General features: G+C 55.4%; 9 protein-coding genes across 9 annotated transcripts; 4 read left to right on the top strand and 5 right to left on the bottom strand.

Annotated features, from left to right (window-relative positions):
• Positions 1 to 269: 269 nt before the first annotated feature.
• Positions 270 to 3869, top strand: CLUP02_03758 (uncharacterized protein; the record flags this gene model as incomplete). Its single annotated transcript, XM_049282775.1, has 8 exons — positions 270 to 526; positions 663 to 819; positions 896 to 971; positions 1042 to 1640; positions 1749 to 1889; positions 2261 to 2499; positions 2588 to 2873; positions 2922 to 3869. 8 exons carry the CDS (start codon positions 270 to 272, stop codon positions 3867 to 3869), a joined length of 2703 nt encoding a protein of 900 aa, XP_049139918.1.
• A 668-nt stretch (positions 3870 to 4537) lies between these two features.
• On the top strand, positions 4538 to 5085 carry CLUP02_03757 (transcription factor subunit Med10; the record flags this gene model as incomplete). The annotated part of the gene is made up of 2 exons (XM_049282774.1): positions 4538 to 4577; positions 4643 to 5085. 2 exons carry the CDS (start codon positions 4538 to 4540, stop codon positions 5083 to 5085), a joined length of 483 nt encoding a protein of 160 aa, XP_049139917.1.
• Positions 5086 to 5791: 706 nt separating this feature from the next.
• On the bottom strand, positions 5792 to 5992 carry CLUP02_03756 (uncharacterized protein; the record flags this gene model as incomplete). Its single annotated transcript, XM_049282773.1, has 1 exon — positions 5792 to 5992. One exon carries the CDS (start codon positions 5990 to 5992, stop codon positions 5792 to 5794), a length of 201 nt encoding a protein of 66 aa, XP_049139916.1.
• Positions 5993 to 6079: 87 nt separating this feature from the next.
• Positions 6080 to 8301, bottom strand: CLUP02_03755 (tetratricopeptide; the record flags this gene model as incomplete). The annotated part of the gene is made up of 3 exons (XM_049282772.1): positions 6080 to 6383; positions 6435 to 7596; positions 7653 to 8301. 3 exons carry the CDS (start codon positions 8299 to 8301, stop codon positions 6080 to 6082), a joined length of 2115 nt encoding a protein of 704 aa, XP_049139915.1.
• Positions 8302 to 9863: 1562 nt separating this feature from the next.
• On the bottom strand, positions 9864 to 10196 carry CLUP02_03754 (uncharacterized protein; the record flags this gene model as incomplete). The annotated part of the gene is made up of 1 exon (XM_049282771.1): positions 9864 to 10196. One exon carries the CDS (start codon positions 10194 to 10196, stop codon positions 9864 to 9866), a length of 333 nt encoding a protein of 110 aa, XP_049139914.1.
• Positions 10197 to 10804: 608 nt separating this feature from the next.
• On the top strand, positions 10805 to 11568 carry CLUP02_03753 (uncharacterized protein; the record flags this gene model as incomplete). Its single annotated transcript, XM_049282770.1, has 3 exons — positions 10805 to 10933; positions 10976 to 11217; positions 11304 to 11568. 3 exons carry the CDS (start codon positions 10805 to 10807, stop codon positions 11566 to 11568), a joined length of 636 nt encoding a protein of 211 aa, XP_049139913.1.
• Positions 11569 to 11779: 211 nt separating this feature from the next.
• CLUP02_03752 (uncharacterized protein) lies at positions 11780 to 13165 on the bottom strand (the record flags this gene model as incomplete). The annotated part of the gene is made up of 2 exons (XM_049282769.1): positions 11780 to 12731; positions 12780 to 13165. 2 exons carry the CDS (start codon positions 13163 to 13165, stop codon positions 11780 to 11782), a joined length of 1338 nt encoding a protein of 445 aa, XP_049139912.1.
• A 123-nt stretch (positions 13166 to 13288) lies between these two features.
• CLUP02_03751 (spindle pole body interacting protein) lies at positions 13289 to 17796 on the top strand (the record flags this gene model as incomplete). The annotated part of the gene is made up of 11 exons (XM_049282768.1): positions 13289 to 13317; positions 13403 to 13512; positions 13634 to 13772; positions 13843 to 14120; positions 14317 to 14408; positions 14459 to 14528; positions 14568 to 14624; positions 14689 to 15130; positions 15168 to 16017; positions 16103 to 17320; positions 17377 to 17796. The coding sequence occupies 11 exons, from the start codon at positions 13289 to 13291 to the stop codon at positions 17794 to 17796; spliced, it is 3705 nt and encodes a 1234-aa protein (XP_049139911.1).
• A 285-nt stretch (positions 17797 to 18081) lies between these two features.
• Positions 18082 to 19251, bottom strand: CLUP02_03750 (S-formylglutathione hydrolase; the record flags this gene model as incomplete). The annotated part of the gene is made up of 4 exons (XM_049282767.1): positions 18082 to 18187; positions 18251 to 18336; positions 18397 to 18510; positions 18571 to 19251. 4 exons carry the CDS (start codon positions 19249 to 19251, stop codon positions 18082 to 18084), a joined length of 987 nt encoding a protein of 328 aa, XP_049139910.1.
• Between the last annotated feature and the right edge of the window lie 1990 nt (positions 19252 to 21241).

Here is a 21241-nt window from a genome sequence, read left to right as displayed (position 1 = left end):
CATGGCACGACATGTTCACCCTTTCTCTTGGCAAAATATTGTGGACTTCCAATTTAGTATAAAGAGTAGAGTCAGTGACCGCCCTTTCGACGAGAGGAAGATGGCTGGACAAGCAAGACATTCCAATCCTCAGCCTGGCTTCCCCCTCCCCATACCTCTTTCGGTATATTCCATTAGCAGCAGAGAGCCTTTCCAAGCCGGCACATGCTCGCTTCTTCTCTATAAGGCCCTTTTCCGCCTAGGTCCACAAGTCCTTTCTCAGACTCACAATGCTCCCTCAAGCATCTGTTCTCGCGGCCGTCTTGCCGGCGCTGACGCTGCTGCTCCCAGGCGGCGTCTATGGCCTCGCGGTGGCGTCTAGAGCGACGAACTATACCCAACAAGCCATCGACTCGGGCGCTGTGCTGTCTGATCTCAACAAACAGGCCTACAGCAACGTTCTTGCTCGTCTCGGAAACGCGACTGCGGCCGGTCACAACGGGACCGCGCAGTGCACAAAAGACAATGTCAGAGTCCGTCGCGAGTGGTGAGTCTTTTGATACCGGTCTTTTGGGTCTGATTTGTTCCTGGCCCAGTCTTGAGGAAAGGGGGAAGAGGATAGGGCAGACAATTTGATAGGGAAGTAACTTATGGACTGACATCGACTGTGCTTTTCTTTACAGGCGAAACATGCCCGATGAAGAGCGCATTAGGTACACCGATGCCGTGTCCTGCCTCCAGCAGCAGCCGGAGTTATTCACCGAGATTGCCGGGTCCAAATCCATGTTTGATGACTTTGTGGCCCTGCACCAGGCAGCGACTCTTTACGTCCACCTGTCGGTAGGTTATCGACCCAGACGAAGCAGTTTCTTGTATGTGTAGGAGAACCTCCCACTAATCGGAGTACTCATCTCAGGCAACGTTCTTCCTCTGGCATCGCTACTACATCTGGACATATGAGAACAAGCTGGAGTCGGAGTGCGGCTACAACGGTACGCTTATCACTCCTTATACACATACTTCAACATGAAAGCAAGATGAGCAAGACTAACACCACGCCAGGATCTTTCCCCTACTGGGAATGGGGTTTCGACACGGCCAACCTTTCCGCGAGCCCAGTCTTCGACGGCTCCGCGACCTCGATGGGCAGCGACGGCGTCCCGACCCCTCACCAAGGGCTCGTCCTCGTCAACGCGTGGGATAACACCACAACAGTACTCCCCGCCGGCACAGGCGGCGGCTGCCTGGCTTCGTCCTCGGCCCCATTTGCCAACCAGACGGTCCACCTCGGCCCGCAGGCCATGCCGGACTACGGCAACGTCACCTCCTACAACTCGGCCACGCCCACCGACGACAACCCGCGATGCCTGCGCCGCGATCTCAACGTCTACCCGCTCCAGCGCTGGGCCAGCCTCCGCAACACGACGGACTTGATCCGTGACGCCGCTGACATTGAGAGGTTTCAGGCCGTCGCACAGGGGGACTCGCGGTACGTCGGAACGGGCCAGCTAGGCGTCCACGGAGGCGGGCACTATGCGCTAGGAGGGGACCCTTCGAGCGACGTCTACCTCAGCCCCGGTGATCCCGTGTTCTACCTTCATCACGCTCAGATGGACCGTCTCTACTGGATCTGGCAGAACTTGGACTGGCAGAATCGTCAGGTCAGTTGTCAACTCGCACAGTCTTTGCTTTCACTTACTTGCCTTCCGCTCATCTTCTTTTCCTTACCTTGTGATGATCAATGAACGAGGCACTAACTTCCGCCATAGACAATTTTCGGTACGAACACCACCATGAACCAGCCGGCTAGCGCCAATGTGACACTCGACGACTTCATGTACATGGGACCTCTGGGCGCCGAACTGTCTCTTCGCGATGCCATGGATACCGTGAATGGCCCATTCTGCTACGTATACGCATCGGACTGAGGAGACCGCTTTATGTCAGGTGAGCTTTGGGGGGGCTTGAGTTGGTCTGTGTTGGCAAGTTGTGATACAGCATTCTCATTTTCTCATAATAGCGGTGCATGTGTGTAAGATAGACAAAGATAGTAGAGAAGAACTGCTGATCATCGATTTCTTGCACCGAGCGAGTGACAAGTGATGTTTGCCAAATTGCAGCAGCCGCGATGTGCGGCTCGATGGGACACATGGGAAGGAACGGAGTCTCGGACTGTTGTAGTAGTTGCAACCACTGCTTGTATCTGAAGTACTTGCATTTATAAGTAAACAGTTCCTGAAGTAACTACCTACTCTTATGCTACCGGTGCAATTCTCTCCAGACTTATCCGCAGACTTCAGTACCGATATCCATTCATTCCTACGATAGGGACTATTCATGCCCGTCCCAGATCAGGACATCCTCCACGAGATATGGCATCAACGGCGCCTACCCCGTTCACCTGTACCTTCTGCTTCCAGCCCTCCGACGGCCCTCCACACGTCATCGGCCGGGAAGCCCGCCTGAGCTGCTCGCCCTGCTACGGCGCGCTGATCGATCTGGCCATCTGCTGGGTTTGTGGTGAGATCGTCTACCGGGGAGACGACTGCGTCAGCTTGGGGTAGTGCTTCTGGCATCGCGCGTGTTATGGTTGTATGTTCTACGGGAGCAAGCTCATCTACCGAGGGGTGCCTGTGCTGGACCTCTTTGACGATGGTCTCGTTGCCGCTATTGATGGGAGGAGCATGGCTGGCAGGATTGCTGGAACGGAAGGCAAGGGGAACATGAAAGAGGTGGAGGTGGTGCCGCTTTGTGCTGCGTGTTGTGTTGGTACGGAGGGGGAGGATGTGGTGCAGAAGGGGTTGAGGAGGGTTGAAAGGGTTGATGGTGGACTCGGCCGCGCGAGATGGGGTGCTGGTGAGACCAGGGCCGGGCAGTTGAGGAGGGCTCCGGCGGTAAGTTATCTGAGTGTGATGAGGGAGTCGATGCTGACTTCACCCTAGTCTATCCGATCTCTCAGCCCAGACTCGTCATCATTCCGCAGAATAGGAGACGGATCCCACGACGAGAGCAGAGGGTATCTGGCAACACCACCCGGAGACTCTACGATATACGTCTCCATCAACGATCCCATCGGCCAACCTGCCTTCAAGCCAAGTCCAACGAAGCCTATACCGATATGGATGCAGCCATTTCGGGGCCTTGAGCAAGTGGCCGGTGAAGAGCAGAAAGAAATCTGTGTGTCTCATCCACTCTCTGGCCTCTCGCAGACTCCAGCGACGTCAATCTCCGGGACCCCCTCAATAGGGTCATCGAATTCACTTACACCGACCATCAGACCAATTACACCGGCCCGCTCCACGTCGCCGCCGCAAACACCGCCGAGGTCTCGTTCGATCTGGACGCCGTCTGAAATTCGACGAGCACCACCTCTCTCGTGGGTCAGCAACGAGCCCCTCAAGCGGCCGTCCTCTCGATTTGCGTCCCGTCTCGAGAAGTCGGACACGACGACGTCGTCGGGTTATGTCACTCCGCCAGAGACGCCCTCCGAGCAGCAGACGCGGTACAACACCCCACCGCCGCCGCCGCCGCAGTTACGGCGAGTGCGGCCGCAGAGTCCATTGGTCCCTGCTCGTGTCCCACCGCGTCACGCCGTGCGTCGAACGCCTCCGCCTCAGTCGTCCGAGTACCTAGAGCGGTACAATCCCATCCGGTCCCCGTCGCCGCGACCACGGATCACACGACCAGTCATGTCAGCGTTCAGTCCACCCAGTCGTGCCAGAGCCAGCTTGGTGGTGTCGAGGCATGCGACCAAGGATGATGGTAATGGCCCGACTCCAGATCCGAACCAGAGCACGGAGAGGCTTCTCTCGGATGGGGCCGACTCGCCAGGCGAAGCGGGGAAGAAGAGGAATTTGCAGGCTTTACGAAAGCTGTTCAGCGGAAAGTGAGGAAAGTGGCGGGGCAAACATGCCAGACCCCAGAGATGGAATAGCACTTGAGCAAGTATCCTTTACCGCTAGTGATAGTGTGGAATGCGGGAAACATTCGAGAATAGAATATATCTTCAGCAATGGATGCCTCAATGCTAATCTCACAACTTTGTGGGCTCTTGCCGGAGCCTCGACAGCATGGCTGAATCGAGAAGCATAACTAATCCATCTGGCTGTAACATCATCCCTCTGATATTCATGTAGAGGGGTTGTAAGACTGGAAAGCCTCTTCACAAATAAAGACCGGGGTCGCGACATAACGGCTTTGGTCGCGCCAGGGACCCCGTCTGCAGTTGCACTTGTCATCCCTGCAAGCGCCCCCACACCCACCCACAAGGTGTGTGCCACCGGCCCATCCCGCCAACTGGCTAGCACCAATTCCATCCATCCATCCATCAATCAATCCAGACACAACCTCGACCTTGATTACTTTCCACTGCATCCCGCTAATTTCTCAGCCTCGTCCCTCACAGCGCAACCTCACATTCACCCACCACAACTTCCATCAACCGTTTCTCGACCGAGGCGCTTCTCCCATCCGCGTCGCATTGCTACCCTCTACCCAAAGCCAACAACTACACATACGAAAATACGCAGCGAGATATCGCGGGGGACCCGTACCCAAAATGGCGCCGATAGACAAACCAACCCCCGAAGAGCTGGAACGTACGTATAACCCTCACCCATGTTGCGCCACCAAGCATGTCACTAACACACATCCCAAAAAACAGAGCAACTAAAAGACACGATTCAAGACCTCTACCAAATCCTAGTCCAAGTAACAACCTACAACGCGACCCCTTCCGCGCCCACCGCCCCGGCCCTCGCAGACTCGGTCCAAGCCCTCTCGCACTCCCTCCAGCGCGTCCACATGACCGCCACGGCAGGCGCCCCGCCCTCCCCCGACCTCCCCGGCGCGCTGCCGAAGATCCCGCCCGAGCTGGTGCAGTACGTCGAGAACGGGCGGAACCCGGACATCTACACGCGCGAGTTTGTGGAGCTCGTGAGGCGCGGGAATCAGCTCATGAAGGGCAAGATGAATGCGTTTGCGCAGTTTCGGGACGTCCTTGCGGATCATGTCGAGAGGGGCATGCCGGAGTTGAGGGAGGATGTCGGGCGGGTGCTTGAGGGGGGCAAGGTTGTCGGGAGCGGGAAGCCTGGTGGCGCGCTGTGAGGTGCGCTGTTTTTCGGGGGTGTTTGGTTTACGAGCTTCGGGGGAGGCCTTGAGAGGATCAGGACATGCGGTCTTCGGAGAATCCGGGCAGACGAAATGAGCGCAAGCTGGAGACGACCAAGCGCCAGGGTTGGATACCCAGTGGTGAAGGTGCATGGAGAGAGTTTGATACCCAGAGACAGACAGAGTCGTGTGAATAGCACGTTACGCACCATAATGGAATATACGGACTAATTAGCAACGAAATTCAGCTTGTGCCAGCAAGTCTTTTCCACACGACGTTTGCAGAGTCAATTACCAGCTGGTCAACTATGCCTAACCTCGCGCGCAAGAAGAAAACACACGACAAGATTTTGTAGGGGCATCATCACTCATATGCCCCTTTCAATGAGATATGCAAGACGCCTTCCAACCCATCCTTTCCCCAGGTTCGGTCATGAAATTCGGATTGGTTTCTGAGGGATATTGTTTGGTCGTGAACTCTTCTTCTCTCTTCTCTGTTCCTCTTCCCTCTCTGTCCCTGGTATGTCTCTACAAAAAGGGTTGTAGAGGTGTGAAAAGGAAAAAAAAAGTGGCAAAGAGAAACGTAAAAAAAGGGACGATTTGGGTCGATCGATGCCTGGGTAAAAAACGCCGCCCGTGACACTTTTCTGTGCGTTTGTAGTCTATCCGGATCTGCAGTCGAAAAAAAAAGACAACACAAAACTCATTTCCCGCCGCGGAGCCGTATGCTCAGCTTCCGGGCCCCTATGATGCAAATGTACACGAATCCCACCGCTGCCGCTACCAGCAACAGGAGCTGGAACGGGACAAGGACCAGGGCGGCCACGATCCAGATTCCATACTGGCGAAACTTGTCCACAATCCGGTCGCCTTCTTCTTGGCGCCGCTTCGTGTGGCTCTTCATCGGCTTTGCAGCGAATGAGCCGCCCGTATTTCGTCCCGACTCTGCTGACTCGTCGGATGTTTCTGCTTCTTCCTCCGACTCGGATTGTCAGGTCGAGAAGTTGAAACCGCGTCCGCCGAAGCCGCCGGCACCGCCACCTCCACGAGGGCGGCCACCACCGTCGGCAAAGTTGAAGTGCGCACCACCACCACCTCCGCCGGGGAAGCCGCCTCCATTGAAGCCGCCACCGCCGCCGAAGCCGCCGCCACCACCCATCATGTTGAAGAGGATCTCGGGGTCGATGCCGCCGTGCATACCGCCCATACCTCCCATGCCGCCCATGCCACCACCGTGGCTGAACATGTCAGACGGGTCCATAAGGTCCTCGCCGCTGTCGTAGCTGGCACGCTTCCTGCAAACGGGATTAGCAAAAAGTGGATAACGTACACACGTATCAACTTACTGAGAGTCACTCAGGGTCTCATAGGCTTCTCCAATATCCTTGAAGCGCTCAGCAGCCTGTTCGTCGTTGGGGTTCTTGTCCGGGTGGTGAATGATGGCTAGCTTGCGGTAGGCCTTCTTGATCTGGTTATCATCCGCGTCCTTCTCAACCCCGAGGATCTTGTAGTAGTCCTTGCGCTGGCTCTTCTTCAGCTCCAGCTCAGCCCGGCGCACCTCCTTGGCGATGCTACGGTCCTCAGGATCCAACTCCTGGATGTTCTTCCACTCCTTCACAGCATCCTCCCACTTGCCTGCCTGGCCATATGCGTTGGCCTTGGTCTTGCGAGCCTTGAGGTATGTTGAGTCCAAGCTGATGGCGCGCTCGCAGTCAGCAATGGCTGCGTCGTACTCCTTGAGCTTGATCTTGCACAGCGCTCTGTTCTGCAGAATCTTGGAGTTGGTGCCACGGTTGGCGGGATCAACCTCGAGCGCAGCGCTGTACTTCTCAATGGCGGACTGCCAGCGACCCATCTTGTAGTCTTGATTACCCTCCTCCTTCATGCGGTCGAGCTTCTGCACGATTCTGAGGTACTTAACCGCATCCCGCATGTCGGGGTCGCAGCTGATGGCCTTACGGAAGTGGCTGACAGCCTTGTCGTTCTCACCCTGGGCGTAGAGGGCACGACCGCGGAGCACCAGGGCCTCGGGGTCCTGGCTGTTGCCTCTCAACAGGCCCATGGCAAGATTCTGCGCCTCGCCGAGGGCGTTGACGGTACCCATCTTGAGGTACGCCTCACCACGCATCAGCTGCCACTTGCGGGGTCTGGAGGCTCCGAAGCCAAGCTGACGCTCGGCCTGGTCGAGGGCGTGGAGCACCATTGATCCAGCAGTGCCGTCTCTCAAGGCACTCTGCGCAGCGTTGACGTGCTTCAGCATCTCCTTGGCCGGAGCCTGGTCCTTGGCTGAAGGAGGGGGGTTGATGCGACCGAAGACGAGCAGGGCCTCTTGGGGCTGTCCCAAGCTGGTGTAGATGCGAGCAAGTCGGAGGAGGATCTTGGGGTTCTCAGGGTCCAAGTCGGAGGCACGGGTGCAGTCATCGAGGGCGTACTCGTACTGGGTATTGGACATGTATGCAGCAGCGCGGTTGCTCAGATAGGTAGCCGAATCGGGGACCAACTCGATGGCTGGAGCAGACTTGTCAATTTGTAGCCTAGACAGATTCGCAATCGGCAACACTTACCCTTGGAGTATTGAAGAATGGCATTCTTGTAGTCCTTCTCCTTGAAGAACTTGTTGCCAGCAGCCTTGTAGGCCTCGGCCTCGTCCTCAGTCGTGGGGACTGGACTGGAGGGGTTGGACTTGTGAGGGGGAGGGGCTGGAGCATCGCCATTGCCGTTAATATTGGTGTTGATACCGTTTGGCTTGGGCACGGAGAAGGAAGTCTGCGCAGAGGGTTGGGGTGCAGCAGCAGCGGGAGCGGCAGCAGCAGGAGGCGAAGAAGGCGCCGCGCTCGACTCACGGTCGATATCCATGGCGTTTCCACTCATGGCTGAGAGTGCAGAAAGTCTCTTTGCACGTTCTTCAGGAGGGAGATTGAGGGGGTGAGAATCGAGGTCGATTTTGCTGCTCCTTCGTGAGCCGGGATCGGTGGGGTGGCGGCCAAAGGTGCGGGAAGTGCGCGACGGCTTTGTCTCCCGAGGGCCTGGGGATGCAGGTTGGGAGGGTTTTTTGGTGGGGAATTTTGTCGGCGACTTGATGGGCGACCGGGGCTTTGTGGGCGACTTTGTGGGAGAAGAAGCTTCAGAGGAGGGGAAGTAGCTCGATTCTTGGTGGTTGTCGTCGTCGTCCTGACCTTGCTTCTTGGACGATTTCTTTGCGAAGAGCTTCATTGATAAAGCAGGCGACCCTCTGAGGGGAACCAAAGAATGCGCAGGCTTATTTTTTTGTTGGTTAATTAGGTAAGGAGGGTCGGTACACCTCGATGCAAGGTTATGCTTGTGCACCAGATTCCCCAAACCACAATAACGGGCCTAGTGAAGGAGGGCGGGCAGGCAAGAGTGTGGAAAAAAGCACCTGCTATTTTTTTTTCTTCTGGGCTGCTTGAGTGCGTCCAGTGGAAGGCAGCGGAACCTTGCCTTGACTCGGATGGATGAGTACGGGAGAGGGCGGCTTGTGCGGAAGTTGATTGCAGATGGTCGTCCCAGTATGTTCGTTCGTATCGAAGAATCCCGACGAATACAACGATGATGAGGCAGTGTGGTGTGAGTGAGCGAGATAGTTGAAGTGTGAGTGAGAGTAAGGTAGGAGAGGAGAAGAAGAAGACGGATTGGCTGCTCCCGGAAGGCAAGGTTAGGTGAGGGCGGATGAAGAGGGAAAAGAGGAAGGAAGCCCAGGCTATTGAGAAGAGGCTCGGCGAGAAGACACACAGCCCATCGGAGTGGGCACTGGAGGGGAGATACAGCCGGCGCAAGCTGCAGGGTGCTTTTCCAGTGAGGAAGCAGAGCAAAAAAAAAGTATCCGTTACTTTTGGGCAAAGCCGATGGATAGAGGAGGGGGAGGGGGGCGGGATCTGTGGAGAGAGAGAGCGAGAGAGAGGAAAAGATTCGAGAGAAAGAGGCAAGTAACGATGCAAGCAAAGCAGGAAGAAGAAGCTTTAGGAGCGGGATGCACAAAGTTGCTTTTCTGTTGTCATCTTTCGGTAATCCAAGGCAGGGGGACAAGAAAGGCCAAAGGTGAAATACCGAAAATCCCAGGATTCATCAAGCGAGACGAGCCTTAGCTGTGGCTGTCTCTCCCACCTCCAGGGGGAGGGACTCGTGTAGATTTATCAGCTGTGCACAATTTTTTTCTTTTCTCCCACTCTTCCATCCTCATCTTGTTGCTTTTTCCCGTCTGCCAGGCCTGTTGACTGGTTTGCCTATTCGTCCACTGTCCAGTGCCTTATGGATTACGGGGGAGACGGAGACTGGACAAGGTCACCACCGTATGCCCATGTGTTGGGCTGGCTATGCGTGATGTGGAAAATGTGCTAGCTGGGTAGCTGTCCATACACAGCTTGCCATGCAAAAAGATGTACATTGTACGGATTATGGTACGAAACTTACGCCCACAGCCTACCCGGCAGGCACAGGAGATATCCTCCCCCCCTGGACCAGCGCAGAAGCAGGACCGCTGCGACCGCAGAGAAACACAAACGTGGATGTACAATAACGGCTCTGCTGGGCAACTGGCACATGGCAACTGCCATTGGGGAGTGGCCATCACCAACGGCACCCAACCCAACTCGGTATCGAGTACATGCAGAACTGCGTGTCACTTGCGTGTGCTGAGCTCTGCATGCGAGGTAGATGTAACCAAGCACCACCTGGCACCTACCTAATACCTTACCTTACCTTACCTCAAGCACCAAGAGATATGGGAAAAAAAAAAAAAAAAAAAGAGTCGCCCGCCACTAAACCCAACCCCACAAGAAGCTTGTCCAAACGGCCCAGTCCCGTCTCCCGTTGACTACTGGCAGTCCCCGCGGAGCCAATGGTACGCTTGGGGACCGCAACTTGTTTACCGTGATACCTGCACCGTAGTGGATGAAGGGGATCGTCGGACGACCGCCACTGGACCGTTGTTGAAGTGTTGACCTGGTGTCCTGTCGTCTCCTAGCCACCCTTATTTCTTGTTGTCTTTTTTTCTGGTGGTCAATGACCAATGGTATACCAGGCGCAAGAACTCTCGCGGAGCTTGCCAAGGGGACCAGGTTGAAAGTCGTCTGGGTATCCGTATCATGCATCCGTATGTCTGTACTCCGTACGGAGTCCATACGAATATGGGACCTGGGCTTTCCACTGACTACGCAGTAGAAAATAGAAACAGACTAGGATGATGGCTAGACTTTGGTTTCGCGAGAGAGGGGGGAGCTTGAGCTGTTCAGCCTCCATTTAGAGGGTCTCCATTTCCAGACGGGACCCCCAGAAGGCGATGGCGTCAAGGCGTTTGCAGGGACCCAAATGACCTGTCTCAAAAGCTACAGTGAATGTGATGGGTATCATGTGGAGGGACGAACAGAAGAACGGATGTTAAACTCAGGGACGTTGTTGACGGGCAACAGGAATACATTACATCTGAATTGGCTCCCAACTGACAGGAGCGTCAAAGCCTAAAATCCTACAGTAAGGTAGGTATTAGCCCAAAGGCACCTGCCGTCACCTCATGTCTCGTCCGTCCGACGTCCCGGCTCGGATACAGACGAAAATCGTCATATCGGGGCGTTTGCAACCAACGGTGACCCCTTCCTTCTCTTTCGCTGCAACCCAGCGGGCCGGTTCGAGAAGGTTCGGTGGGGCCCCGTCCCGGGACCCTGCACAGTCAGCGAATCAGCCTTGACGGTTGGCCGCTGTCATGGAACCCTTGGAGGCTGCTTGGGGTGGTCCGCCGAACCGCCCGAAGAAAAGCGTTACCGTCTCTGATGACACCCGACCACTTCCTGCACCGTGGGAGCGTGGGAGAGGGCCTCACCTCATGCCTCAGGTCAGATTTCTCTCCGTGTCAGGTCTGATGAAAAGTCCCTAGTTTTTGGAGCACGCAGCGACCAGACCATCCAAGGACCCATGTCCTAGTCGCCACTACCGCCCGCCCCTTGGAAATATGTGTGCTGCACTGCGGGTGCGAGTGCAGGCTGCAGAAGGGGGCCTGGCACTGGCTGATTTGCAGCAATCCCATCCCCAACCTCCTGCAAACCGAGCTGATGGCATCACCATGGCCCATCCCATGCCGCCCTCTTTGCCGGTTCACAATTTCCGCCTTCTTGACAGGTCTCGTTGCTCTCTCAAAGTCAAGAGCTACAGAAGTATAGCGGAGCGAGCGGGTCGTCAACGTCTCTCACGCATGCAGGTCGAAGCCAAAGTCATACATCGTGCATGCACTGCCCGTTCAACGGGGGTGCCTGTCTCCCAGCCTTTCCCATTACCCAGAATCCCATATCGCGTCTCGATTTGCGAGCTTGGATGATGTCCTCGAGCTTTGGGGAGCTGCGCCCACCCGATCTCGGTCACACATCTTCTTCCCTCACTCTTCATGTTGTCGGTGGTCACATCAAGTGCCTGCGGCTGCACGTTGTCACCCTGGACTCGGCGCTAAACGGAAACCAAACTGCCATGCTGTGAAACCCAGCCGAAATTATACCTGTTATTACCGTGCTCCTATGTGCTTGATGCAAATAAAGTACAGTCATGTCCAAATGCGTTCATCAATCCTCGTTTCCATGTATTTGTGCTTTCATCCCGGAGAGGTTTGTCCCCACGTGCCTCTCGCTCATGTCGTCACCAACAATTACCTTGATTCCCCCATGCGCCGCGTACCTTGCCTGAATTAAGCTCAATCCTCAGATCCCTCCGCCGATGCGGCTTCGGATGTCGTATTGCTCCCCATGATGGAGTTGACAAAGTCCTGGTATCTAAACACCTCACGGCGATTTCCTAAACCGCCTTGCATGTTGCGGTTGAAAGCTCGTCTGCCGGTGAATCCCTCAATGACCTTTTCAACCTCGGTCTCTGTAAGCGGTCGCTCGCCAGGCTCTGGCGCGGTGTGCAGAAGCGCATCCCGCAGCTCCGCGAGGTCGATCTGTCCGCTGTCATCGTCGTCGAACGCTGAGAAAGCAGATAGCAACTCAGATTGTGGTGATAGGGAGGCGAGCATCGTAGCAAGGTAATTCAGGAACGCAGCCATTGTCATCGTTTGAGGTGTTGATGGCGGGAAGAAGTTTGACACGTCGGAGGGTTTGGACGGCAGGCCTGGAAAGTTTGTTAAACGAGGGAACTCGATTGATATGTTGAGTTTTCCAATCTTACCCAACTGATTCAGCATGTCGGCTACATCTTCCCTATTGATGACGCCATCGCTGTCGCGATCCAGGACCTCGAAACCCTCTCGAAGCTGTCTGACTTGCGCAGGTTGTAAATGCGATATGGCGTTCCCATGGCTCATTGTCTTCTTCAAACCGGGCCGCAGAGGCTGTGGCGAGGCCATGGTGGTGGTTTCGGCTGTGGGTGTTCGTACTCGCGGCGTCTTGCTCTCGGCCGTGTCTGTTGGGGTGGTTGGGTTGCCGAAGCGCCCGTTGTTCGTAGCGTAGGATGCCTTCGTGGGTGACCCGAAAGGCGTCACTTGTGTCACTTGGGTCGTTGAGGTCTGTCGGACTGCTGATGGCGATGCTGGAGATTCTGGTCGTCTGAATGGAGAACTGCGAGGAGAGCCATGAGGCCCTAGTGGAGAAGGTTTGTAGCCAGCGGGCATTGCCTGTTGTGGGTTCTTCAGGTCAAAATTCATGCGACTTTCCAAGAGATGTAATGATCCGCGCGCGAAATGGGCCCTAGCCTACCATATCGAAAAGGTGTTCGGGGCGGGAGCAGCTGTGGGTGGGAAATAGGGAGTGCCTTGCTCTGGATCTTTGATGCCGCGCGCCCACTTGGCAGCAAAGTAAACAATGAGAAATATGGGGATTGAGCCGAGAGACGACGGTAAGCGTACGAGAGACGAGTAGAGGACGGCAATGTAAAGAAGAAAAGCAACTGCTAAAATTGCGTATCGCGTTTCTGGTATCAGTATCGAATAGAACGTATGGTTGAATGGTTCTGCGTTGATTTTAAAATGGCGTTGCAGTTCAATTGTGGAAAGGTCCGATCCAGAGCAGAGACAATGGGTGGCTTTGGGTGACAGATGAATGTAAACAGAGGCGTCTTCTCCGTGACAACCGTAGCCTTGCATGACCCTCCCGTCCGTGCATGGCAATCCCGGGGGGAAGGGGGGAGAGCCTCATCCCTCAGGGAGGGGGGGAGGTGTGGCTGTCAAGATGTGGCTTGACCATAATTCCCTGTGTCAGCTGCCAAAATGACTCTCTCCAGCCACATGGGTTTCATGTAAGGTCCCTTGGGGCGCTAAGCAAAAATTAGGTTGAGAGCGACAGCTCGGACCACCAATCTCTCAAAAGGGGAAAGCACAAAGGACATGGGAAGGCGGGGGGGAGGAACGTGGAAAGGGGAAGAGGCAGGAGGGGACCAAGGGGGTCCTTGGGGGCAGCCGAGAAAAGAAGGCCCTGCCTTTCCAGTTCCATAGTAAGGGAAGGTATTCGTCGGTGGGTGGTCACTGATGCCAGGTGGTGGGCAAGCCGCAAAAGGAGGGGGACTTGAGAGGGATTTTAGGAGGGAAAAGAGGACACTGAGAATCCGTGATCAGCATTGTTCCCGACGCATTCGTCCAAGGCTTTCTCGCTTTCTCTCGCAGACACTGCCCAGTTGGCTCACGGATACGGATCCCAGCTTGAGCCCACACTCGCTGTCAACTACCTGCCTGCCTACGACACACTAACAGCAACGTAGGGCCGCCTCGTGTCTGTTCTTCCCTCTGTGTCTGTCCCCGGGCTGAGTGTCTGACTTGACTGACAGATTGCCCGTCTGTGTGTCGGTCGATTGCCCACCAGCTGGCCCTGGCTTGTCTGGCTCCTCCGAGGTACGCGCGCTGAAGAGTTCTGAATCTGAATCTATCCGTAACCACGACCTGCTCTACTCGTCACCTTTGACTAGCCCCGAGCGACACACGGAGGGCCGCCAGTGTCCGGCGACCACCAACCAGAGGTCCTTGTCGCGGCAACCCATCCAGGGGCACACTGCAAGACCTCCCCCCTCCATCTCAATCCGACGCCCTGTTTGGTTCGCACCAAGAGGTGCGTACCTTGCTTCGGCGCGCCTTAGCTGAGCATATTTCGAGCCGGTGGGGGATCGAATTGGATTGCACAATTTTAAAAAAGAGGAAAAAGAAGCACCGCACTATCAACTACCCCCTGTCAGGAGTCCTGCCTGGTTTGGGACTCCTAGAAACCTTTCTGTACGCACTACTCCGTACGGAAACCTGCCTTTAAGAAGTCAAGGATACCAAGAACGCCTGCGGGCAACCCAATAAGAACCGACGAGACCAGAAGACCAGACCAAACGTCGAAGCAGATCATGTCTCGGTGATTTTCTCTTCCACGCATTGACGCTTTCTGCATCTGTCCCCCGACAGGATATACCTGCTCTCTCTCCCCCTCGTGTGCCGGAGGGGCCATCCTGTTTCCGCTGGTTGGCAAAGACTGGTAAATGTCAGTCACTCGCCTGCATCTGACGTTTCGAAGAGCGCATTCGGCTATCGTCTGAGAACGCCTCCACGCGCTACCCTGGACTTGAATACGGTTACCTACCGCGCATACCTACACCACCTTACCAATACCGCTCCTGGACTACCTTGCACCTAAGGATACAACTACGTACTATACCGCCTCGCCAACTCCGTCCTCCCGTTCCCTCGTACTCCGTGCTTTGTACCCATCTACCCTTCCGTCGCCGCCCTTCCCCCCCCTCCATCTCGCATCTTGCATCCTGGCCCATCGACTCGCACTCGGCTTCAAGGACGCCCGACCTCCAATCACCTATTGTACGATTTCAGCGACGACGACCTGGCAAATAATCACTTGATTGCCCTTGTTAATGTCGCAGCATCACCGTCGAATGTCGTTGGCTGCGAGCCGTTAATCTTTCTGGGAAATTGTCAGCAAAGGGCTCCCACCATCGTCGCATTTCTCGATCGGAGACAAACCTACTTTTGCTGCACCTCCACGAACGGACCTCTCGACTGCATTTGGATGGCTGTGGCTACCGGCAGCCTGCGCAACACCTTGAACCCCCCAGCTACCGACTTGTTGAACAACTCCGCAATTTAACATTGCTTTCACAAGCATGGCTTCGACCCAAGCTGCGCTGCCGTTCCTCACGCGCAACTATTCAAACACGCAGACCCAGTGCCCTCCACCGCCCAACGGCCCTTGGCCTAGTCGTCGCACTTCACTCTCCAGTTTCCCAGCTTCGCGATCGCCTTCGTCAATGTCCAACACATCTCGCCCGTCGCGATCTCCCCAGCCGCCTCCCATTGCCGAGACGGACCGCTCCTCAAACCCGAGCTCAAAGTCAAAGACACCGTCCACTGGTGTCTCGTCACAACACTCGTCGCTGTCTGCCCCGAGGCGATACAATCCGGATGCGCATCCTCCCCGCAAGTTGCGCTCGCAATACCCGCGAGGTTCCACCGAGAACCATGTCGAGTACATCTTGGTGGCCTCGTTCGATATAGATCGGGGCCCGGTCATGGAGCACCAATACCCTGTTTCCATTACCGGCGACGAACATATGCTCGCAGAACTCATGTTGCCCGATCAGGCCCACGTTCGGAATCAGGACTGGACTATTTTCTTCTTACACAAGGACACGAGCCAAGAGGAAGAGGACGAGGAACGTAAGGCGAAAGAGGCCAGGAAGAGGAGAAGAAGGCGTTTGCGCAATCGCGCTGCTGGCATCGTCGACGAGGAAGATGACGGCGCGGACTTGGACGAACATGAGGGGGACCTTGATGACTTGGACGAATACGACGACGAGGATTCGGACGACGGCGAACCCGAAGGCGGAGAAGGCCCGCCGTTGATCTATGTTCTGAACTTGGTCAACACAAAGCAGGACAAAACGGTCAAGAGAGGTGCTGTTGTCAAGGCGATGGCAATCTGCACGAGGCATCCCTTCCTGCATATATACAAGGTGAGAACTTGCTAGCCTTCTGCTCCCCTCGCTTGATCAGCCGGCTTACTTTTATCAGCCCCTTTTGTTGCTTGCCTTGGACGAGTACTTTAAGGCGCCCGTTCCCGAGACGCTGGCGATGCTCTACGAAGCCGTCAACGCAATGGACCTGTCTCTCATGCCGAAGCTTAGCCTACTTGAGAGGCACCTGCTTTTGGCTAGTGACAACAAAGATCTGTTCGTGGAAAAGTTTGAGCAAATGATTCAAATGCGGATAACCGAGGACCGCGGCGAACACCTCTCAGATCAGCCTTTCGATGCAAGTCGAGACCCTCCAAAACTGCCGGGTGTTTCTAGAGCAGGAACAAAAGCGCACGTCGAAGGTGCTTCGCAGTATTCGGTTCCAAGGGACACACACGAGTTTGAAAGCAGAGTCATGTACAAGGGCATACCAATTCCCATCAAAGTTCCCGTCGCTGTCATGCCGGAAACGGTGGGCGACTTTTCTTTGATCAAACTGATCCAGAAGTTTTCGGAGCCACAAGGCAAGGCGCCACAACCGTTCCCCTTGCATCCTCAATTGACGACAAACGGCCCGCATACGCACCCCATCATTGTATTGGTCAATGCGTTGTTGACGCAAAAGCGGGTGATCTTCCTGGGGCACAATATGCCATCAGGCGAGGTTGCGGAGGCAGTCTTGGCGGCCTGCGCCTTGGCATCCGGCGGTACGCTCAGGGGCTTCACGCGTCACGCGTTTCCTTATACCGACTTGACCAAGATTGATGATCTCCTCAATGTTCCCGGCTTCATTGCTGGAGTCACCAACCCGACATTCGAACTGCACCCCGAGTGGTGGGATGTATTGTGCGACTTGCCTACAGGCCGAGTCAAGATCAGTGGTAAGATCGATTCGGCTCCAGTGACGGAGGGAATGGTCTACTTTCAACAGCAAAACCCGTCATATGCTGGGCTTGTCGGAGGCACCTCCAAGGTCGCGGCCGAAAGTGATTTGACAGGCGACGCGGCTTTCATGCAAGATATCCTACGAAGTATCGCGGCAAGGCACGGTGAGAGAGTAATACGCGCCAAATGGCGAGACTGGGTTATCAAATTCACGCGAATCGCAGCTGCGTTTGAGGAAAGTGTGTACGGCGCAAGTGCTCTTTACATTGGCGGCGACGAACTAGAGATGGGTCCGGTGGGCGTGAACGGGCACGGCTACGTGTGGCCTGATGAACAATCGAAACACAAGGAGCTTGCGGGTAATGTGACGAGGATCGAAGGGTGGAGGAACACAAGGAGCTACTACAGCTTCATCCAGGTAAGGGAGCCACGGAATCTGTCACTGTTCCCAAGGATTTAAACTAATCGTCGTAGGATCTCGCACTGCTTTACACAGTGAGGCCGTTGAAGGGCCTCGACTTACACCACATGCACGACCGACTACGGACACAACGGCTCAACCCGATGCAAAGCAAGGAAATCTACGCAGCGTTTCACAAGTATGTCCACTCTTACGACGAGATCTGTTTGCTGTTGAGCGTTGCGCCAGAGTCGCATGCTGGCCTGTTCTACGTCGCACTTGGCCTCTTCCACAAGGACCGCGAAGTGCGCCTCAAGACGGCCGACCTGCTGGAACGCATTGGCGAGCACGAGGCGGGGCAGCACTGGTGGAAGGCTCTCAGCCGGTTCGAGAAACTGGCCTACAACCGCATTCGCAAGGAGATGGACGCCGAGATGCGGGCGAAGCTCGAAAAGGAGGGCTTGAGTCCCGAGGTGGAGAAACGGGTCAGCTAGGCGCTTTTCCTGACTTCTTCGGTTGCATCTAACTAGATATACTCCCATCACGGCCGGCGCTCTCTCTCTCTCATACTACCCGGCACCGGCGTTTCTGCTATATCACACTCATGTCATGCGCAAAATACTCCATGCGGCAGGAGAATAGGTGCTTTTGGGGGGGTTTTGTTTTTTTCTCTTCACGAAGGTCATGATTGGAACGGGGTGGATGAAACGTCGATTATTATTCTCAAATTTCAAGAATCTCAGCAGCAACCTACTACTACCCTACTTAAAGAAGAAGAACTACATGTCGACTGCGCGCACGCAACGTCTCTTTGTCCTCTCGACATCTTTGGTATTCCGACCCGGCTTGACCTTTGGTTCCTTTCCCTCCCTCACTGCGTGCTCCCTGATCATTGACGTCAACGTTATCGTTTACTTTGTTTACAGTCTTGTCCGACCTTCGAGTCACGCGGAGCCGAGACCCAGGTGCTTGGCAGCGTGGTCTACGTGGTCCTTGGCGAAGGAGGCCATGAAGAAGTAGGAGTGGTCGTATCCCTACACACTCTGGTCAGCGTCTAAAAGTTTGAATATGACGATGAATTGGGCTCGACTTACGTAGTGGTATCTCAGGCTCAGACCCTGGAGGTTCTTCTCCTTGACGACCTTTTCAAAGTTCTCGGGCAGCAGTTGCTTCTGGATGTAGAAGTTGTCACCGAGGCCCTGGTATCTCTTGTATCAGTGCCAGCTCCCATGTGCGTCATTGTGATCATATGAGCTCAAGAAACTTACGACATCAATGAGGGCGTTCAGGGGACCGTAGCTCCAGTTCTTGACGAGCTCGGTGGAGTCGTGCTTGGCCCACTCGGCGCGGTCGTCGCCGAGGTATCCCGTGAAGGCCTTCTCGCCCCAGGGGCACTTTGACGGGTTGGCGATGGGGGCGAAGGCGCTGACGGAGCGGTACATGCCCGGGTGGCGGAGGTAGAGCGACAGCGCGCCGTGGCCGCCCATGGAGTGACCCGTGATGGAGATGCGGGAGCGGTCGAGCTTGCCTGCGAACTCGCGGAAGAGCAGCTCGGGGAGCTCCTTTGTGATGTAGGTCTCCATTTTGTAGTTTTGGCGGAAGGGCTCGCGGGTGGCGTCGACGTAGAAGGAGGCCGCCTCGCCAAAGTCCCAGGAATCGCGCTCGCCGGCGAGGTCGAGGCCGCGCGGGGAGGTGTCTGGGTAGACGACGGCGAGGCCGCGGGCGGAGGCCTGGGATTGGAAGAAGCCCTTTTCGGTGCAGTTGTCCGGGGTGCAGGTCAGGCCCGAGAGATAGAAGAGGACGGGGACGGCGCGGGTGGTTGCCTGCGGGGGCAGGTAGAGGTTCACGGCCATGTCGGTGCCGGTGGAGTTTGACTTGTGGGAGAGCTTGAGGAGCTGGCCCCCGAAGGAGGTGATGGTCGCCTTGGTTTGGAAGGTTGCGGTGGCCATTGTTGCTATTTTGCTGTTTTGGGTATCAACTATGTGTCAATTGGGTGTCGAAAGGGGGGTATATAATGCTGTTCGTTATCAAGCAAGACGAGAGATGTTGAAGGGAGTGGGGGAAGAAGAAGAGCTTGAAATTATTCTACGCCTGGAAGAAAGGAAAAAAGAGAGGACCTGGGGGGTATCAAGAGGGAGGGCGGCATCTGAGGAGGTCTAATAAATAAAAACACCGAGTTAAGTCCACTCGAGTTCAGATCGGAGAAGTGGAGGAGGAGGAGCACAGAGAGAGAGCTTGGCTTGGCCTGGATTCATCTCTACCCCCCTCCGTCTCGTCCTGCCATTGACCGTTTGTCCCTCCTTCATCATGATGCCAATTGTACCCCACCATGGACCGCCGAACGCCCAGCAGGGATGCAGGAGCGAACCCCTCCAAGGTCTCACCCAGCAAGGTGTGCCGTGTACAAGTGCTGCTAGGCGTATAACATACCAAAGGTGGTAAAGCTACCCGGCAGAGGAAAGTACTTACGTACGGCTAGGTATAGCTACAGCTACTCCGTACGAATACCTAAGCTATCTATCGCCCGGGGATCCAGTTTGCGTTCGTAATGCATTGTGTGGGTGCGAGGTCTTTTCACTTCATGCTCTCAGCTGCGACGAACCCCGCATTGTTCCTGCGGGACCGGAGAGAGGGGAGAGCTTTCTCTACTTCGTACGGTGGCAGTTATCTTTGGGCAGTGAGGTTGAACCTACCTTGACAACCATTGGAACTAATAAGGTGGGGTGTGCGTCATCAGCATTCGGCATGGAGGGGCAAGCCCAGGAGACACTTTGCCGGGAAGGTACCAGCTGTTGCTTATAATTCGGTACCAATGTTCGGTAGCTGTCCCGAAAGCTGAGTGGTCCCCCAGAATGACAGCTCCCTTCAGAGTTCCCGGCATACTATTTTAATTCTTCTCACATCAACTACCAACTTCCGATTATCAAGACGCTTTCCCTCGTACCATGCCATGCTATTCCAAGAATACAACAGCCTCATCCTGCTCCGTCACAGTAATGTCTCTCGCTCTTGTCTCTGCTGTTCTACAGTATGTATTTCTTCAGGGAACGCTCAGTGCGCGGAAAGTCAAAGTCCCGACTCAAGGCATTGAAACTTTTCCATCGTGGTTTGGTGTATATTGACCGTATATCCTCTTTGGGACCAACGAGCATGCCCGGTTCCCCAGCATTGGTCAACATGTGAACTCGATGTGAACTCGATGTCGAAGGATCGGCTGGTCCTTGCTGAGAAGGCTTCAGTCGGACACGGCGGGTTGGCGGCACACACCAAAGTTTACTACATGAGCAGCAGGCTTTGACGGACGGCGAGCTTGCTCCCTACCGGGTGCTCTTCGCTCTACAGCTGGCGAGAAATACACGACTACTGACCAAAGCTTGTGGACGGCCAATCGCAATTGTTCTTCTTCATCTTCCCCAGCTGTCAGCAAATCTAACCCCCGGACGACTCGCTAGAAGCATGCGATCAATTTGCTTGCATACCAAAAGTTGGACTCTACTTCTTCAGCCATTGGGAGCGAGAAGCTACCACAAGCATATGCCAGATTCGCTGCCACCGAGCGCAAACCTGCATGCGAGAGGTTCATGCTGTCTTGTCACAGGGACGACAGTTGGGATGGACTCGCAGAGGGCCCGAGAGCCGATTGAGAGTCTGTTCCACGCTTTCTCGAACGACACCACGTAAGGGAAAGCGAGGAAGGCGCCCGCCACACAAGGACTCAAAAGACCAGTCCAAGATTCACACCGTTTTGTGGTTTCGGGTTCGGATGACTATATTGGAGGCTTGAGGGTTTGAAGATCGAGCCGCGCCATCGTCAGCAAGGCGACAAGAGACGAGAGCCTCGAGGTTTTCTCTGGATGGCGGGCTCTTGGGGAACAAGATGCCAAGACGGTTCTGAGTATGCGCTGGTCCACTCGGTTTTGCACCCGCTAATCGCGAGCG

Source organism: Colletotrichum lupini, chromosome 2 (genome assembly GCF_023278565.1).
Source record: "Colletotrichum lupini chromosome 2, complete sequence".
NCBI lineage: Eukaryota > Fungi > Ascomycota > Sordariomycetes > Glomerellales > Glomerellaceae > Colletotrichum > Colletotrichum lupini.
Note: the sequence above shows the minus strand (reverse complement) of the source record. Positions and strands in the feature narration are given on the sequence as shown.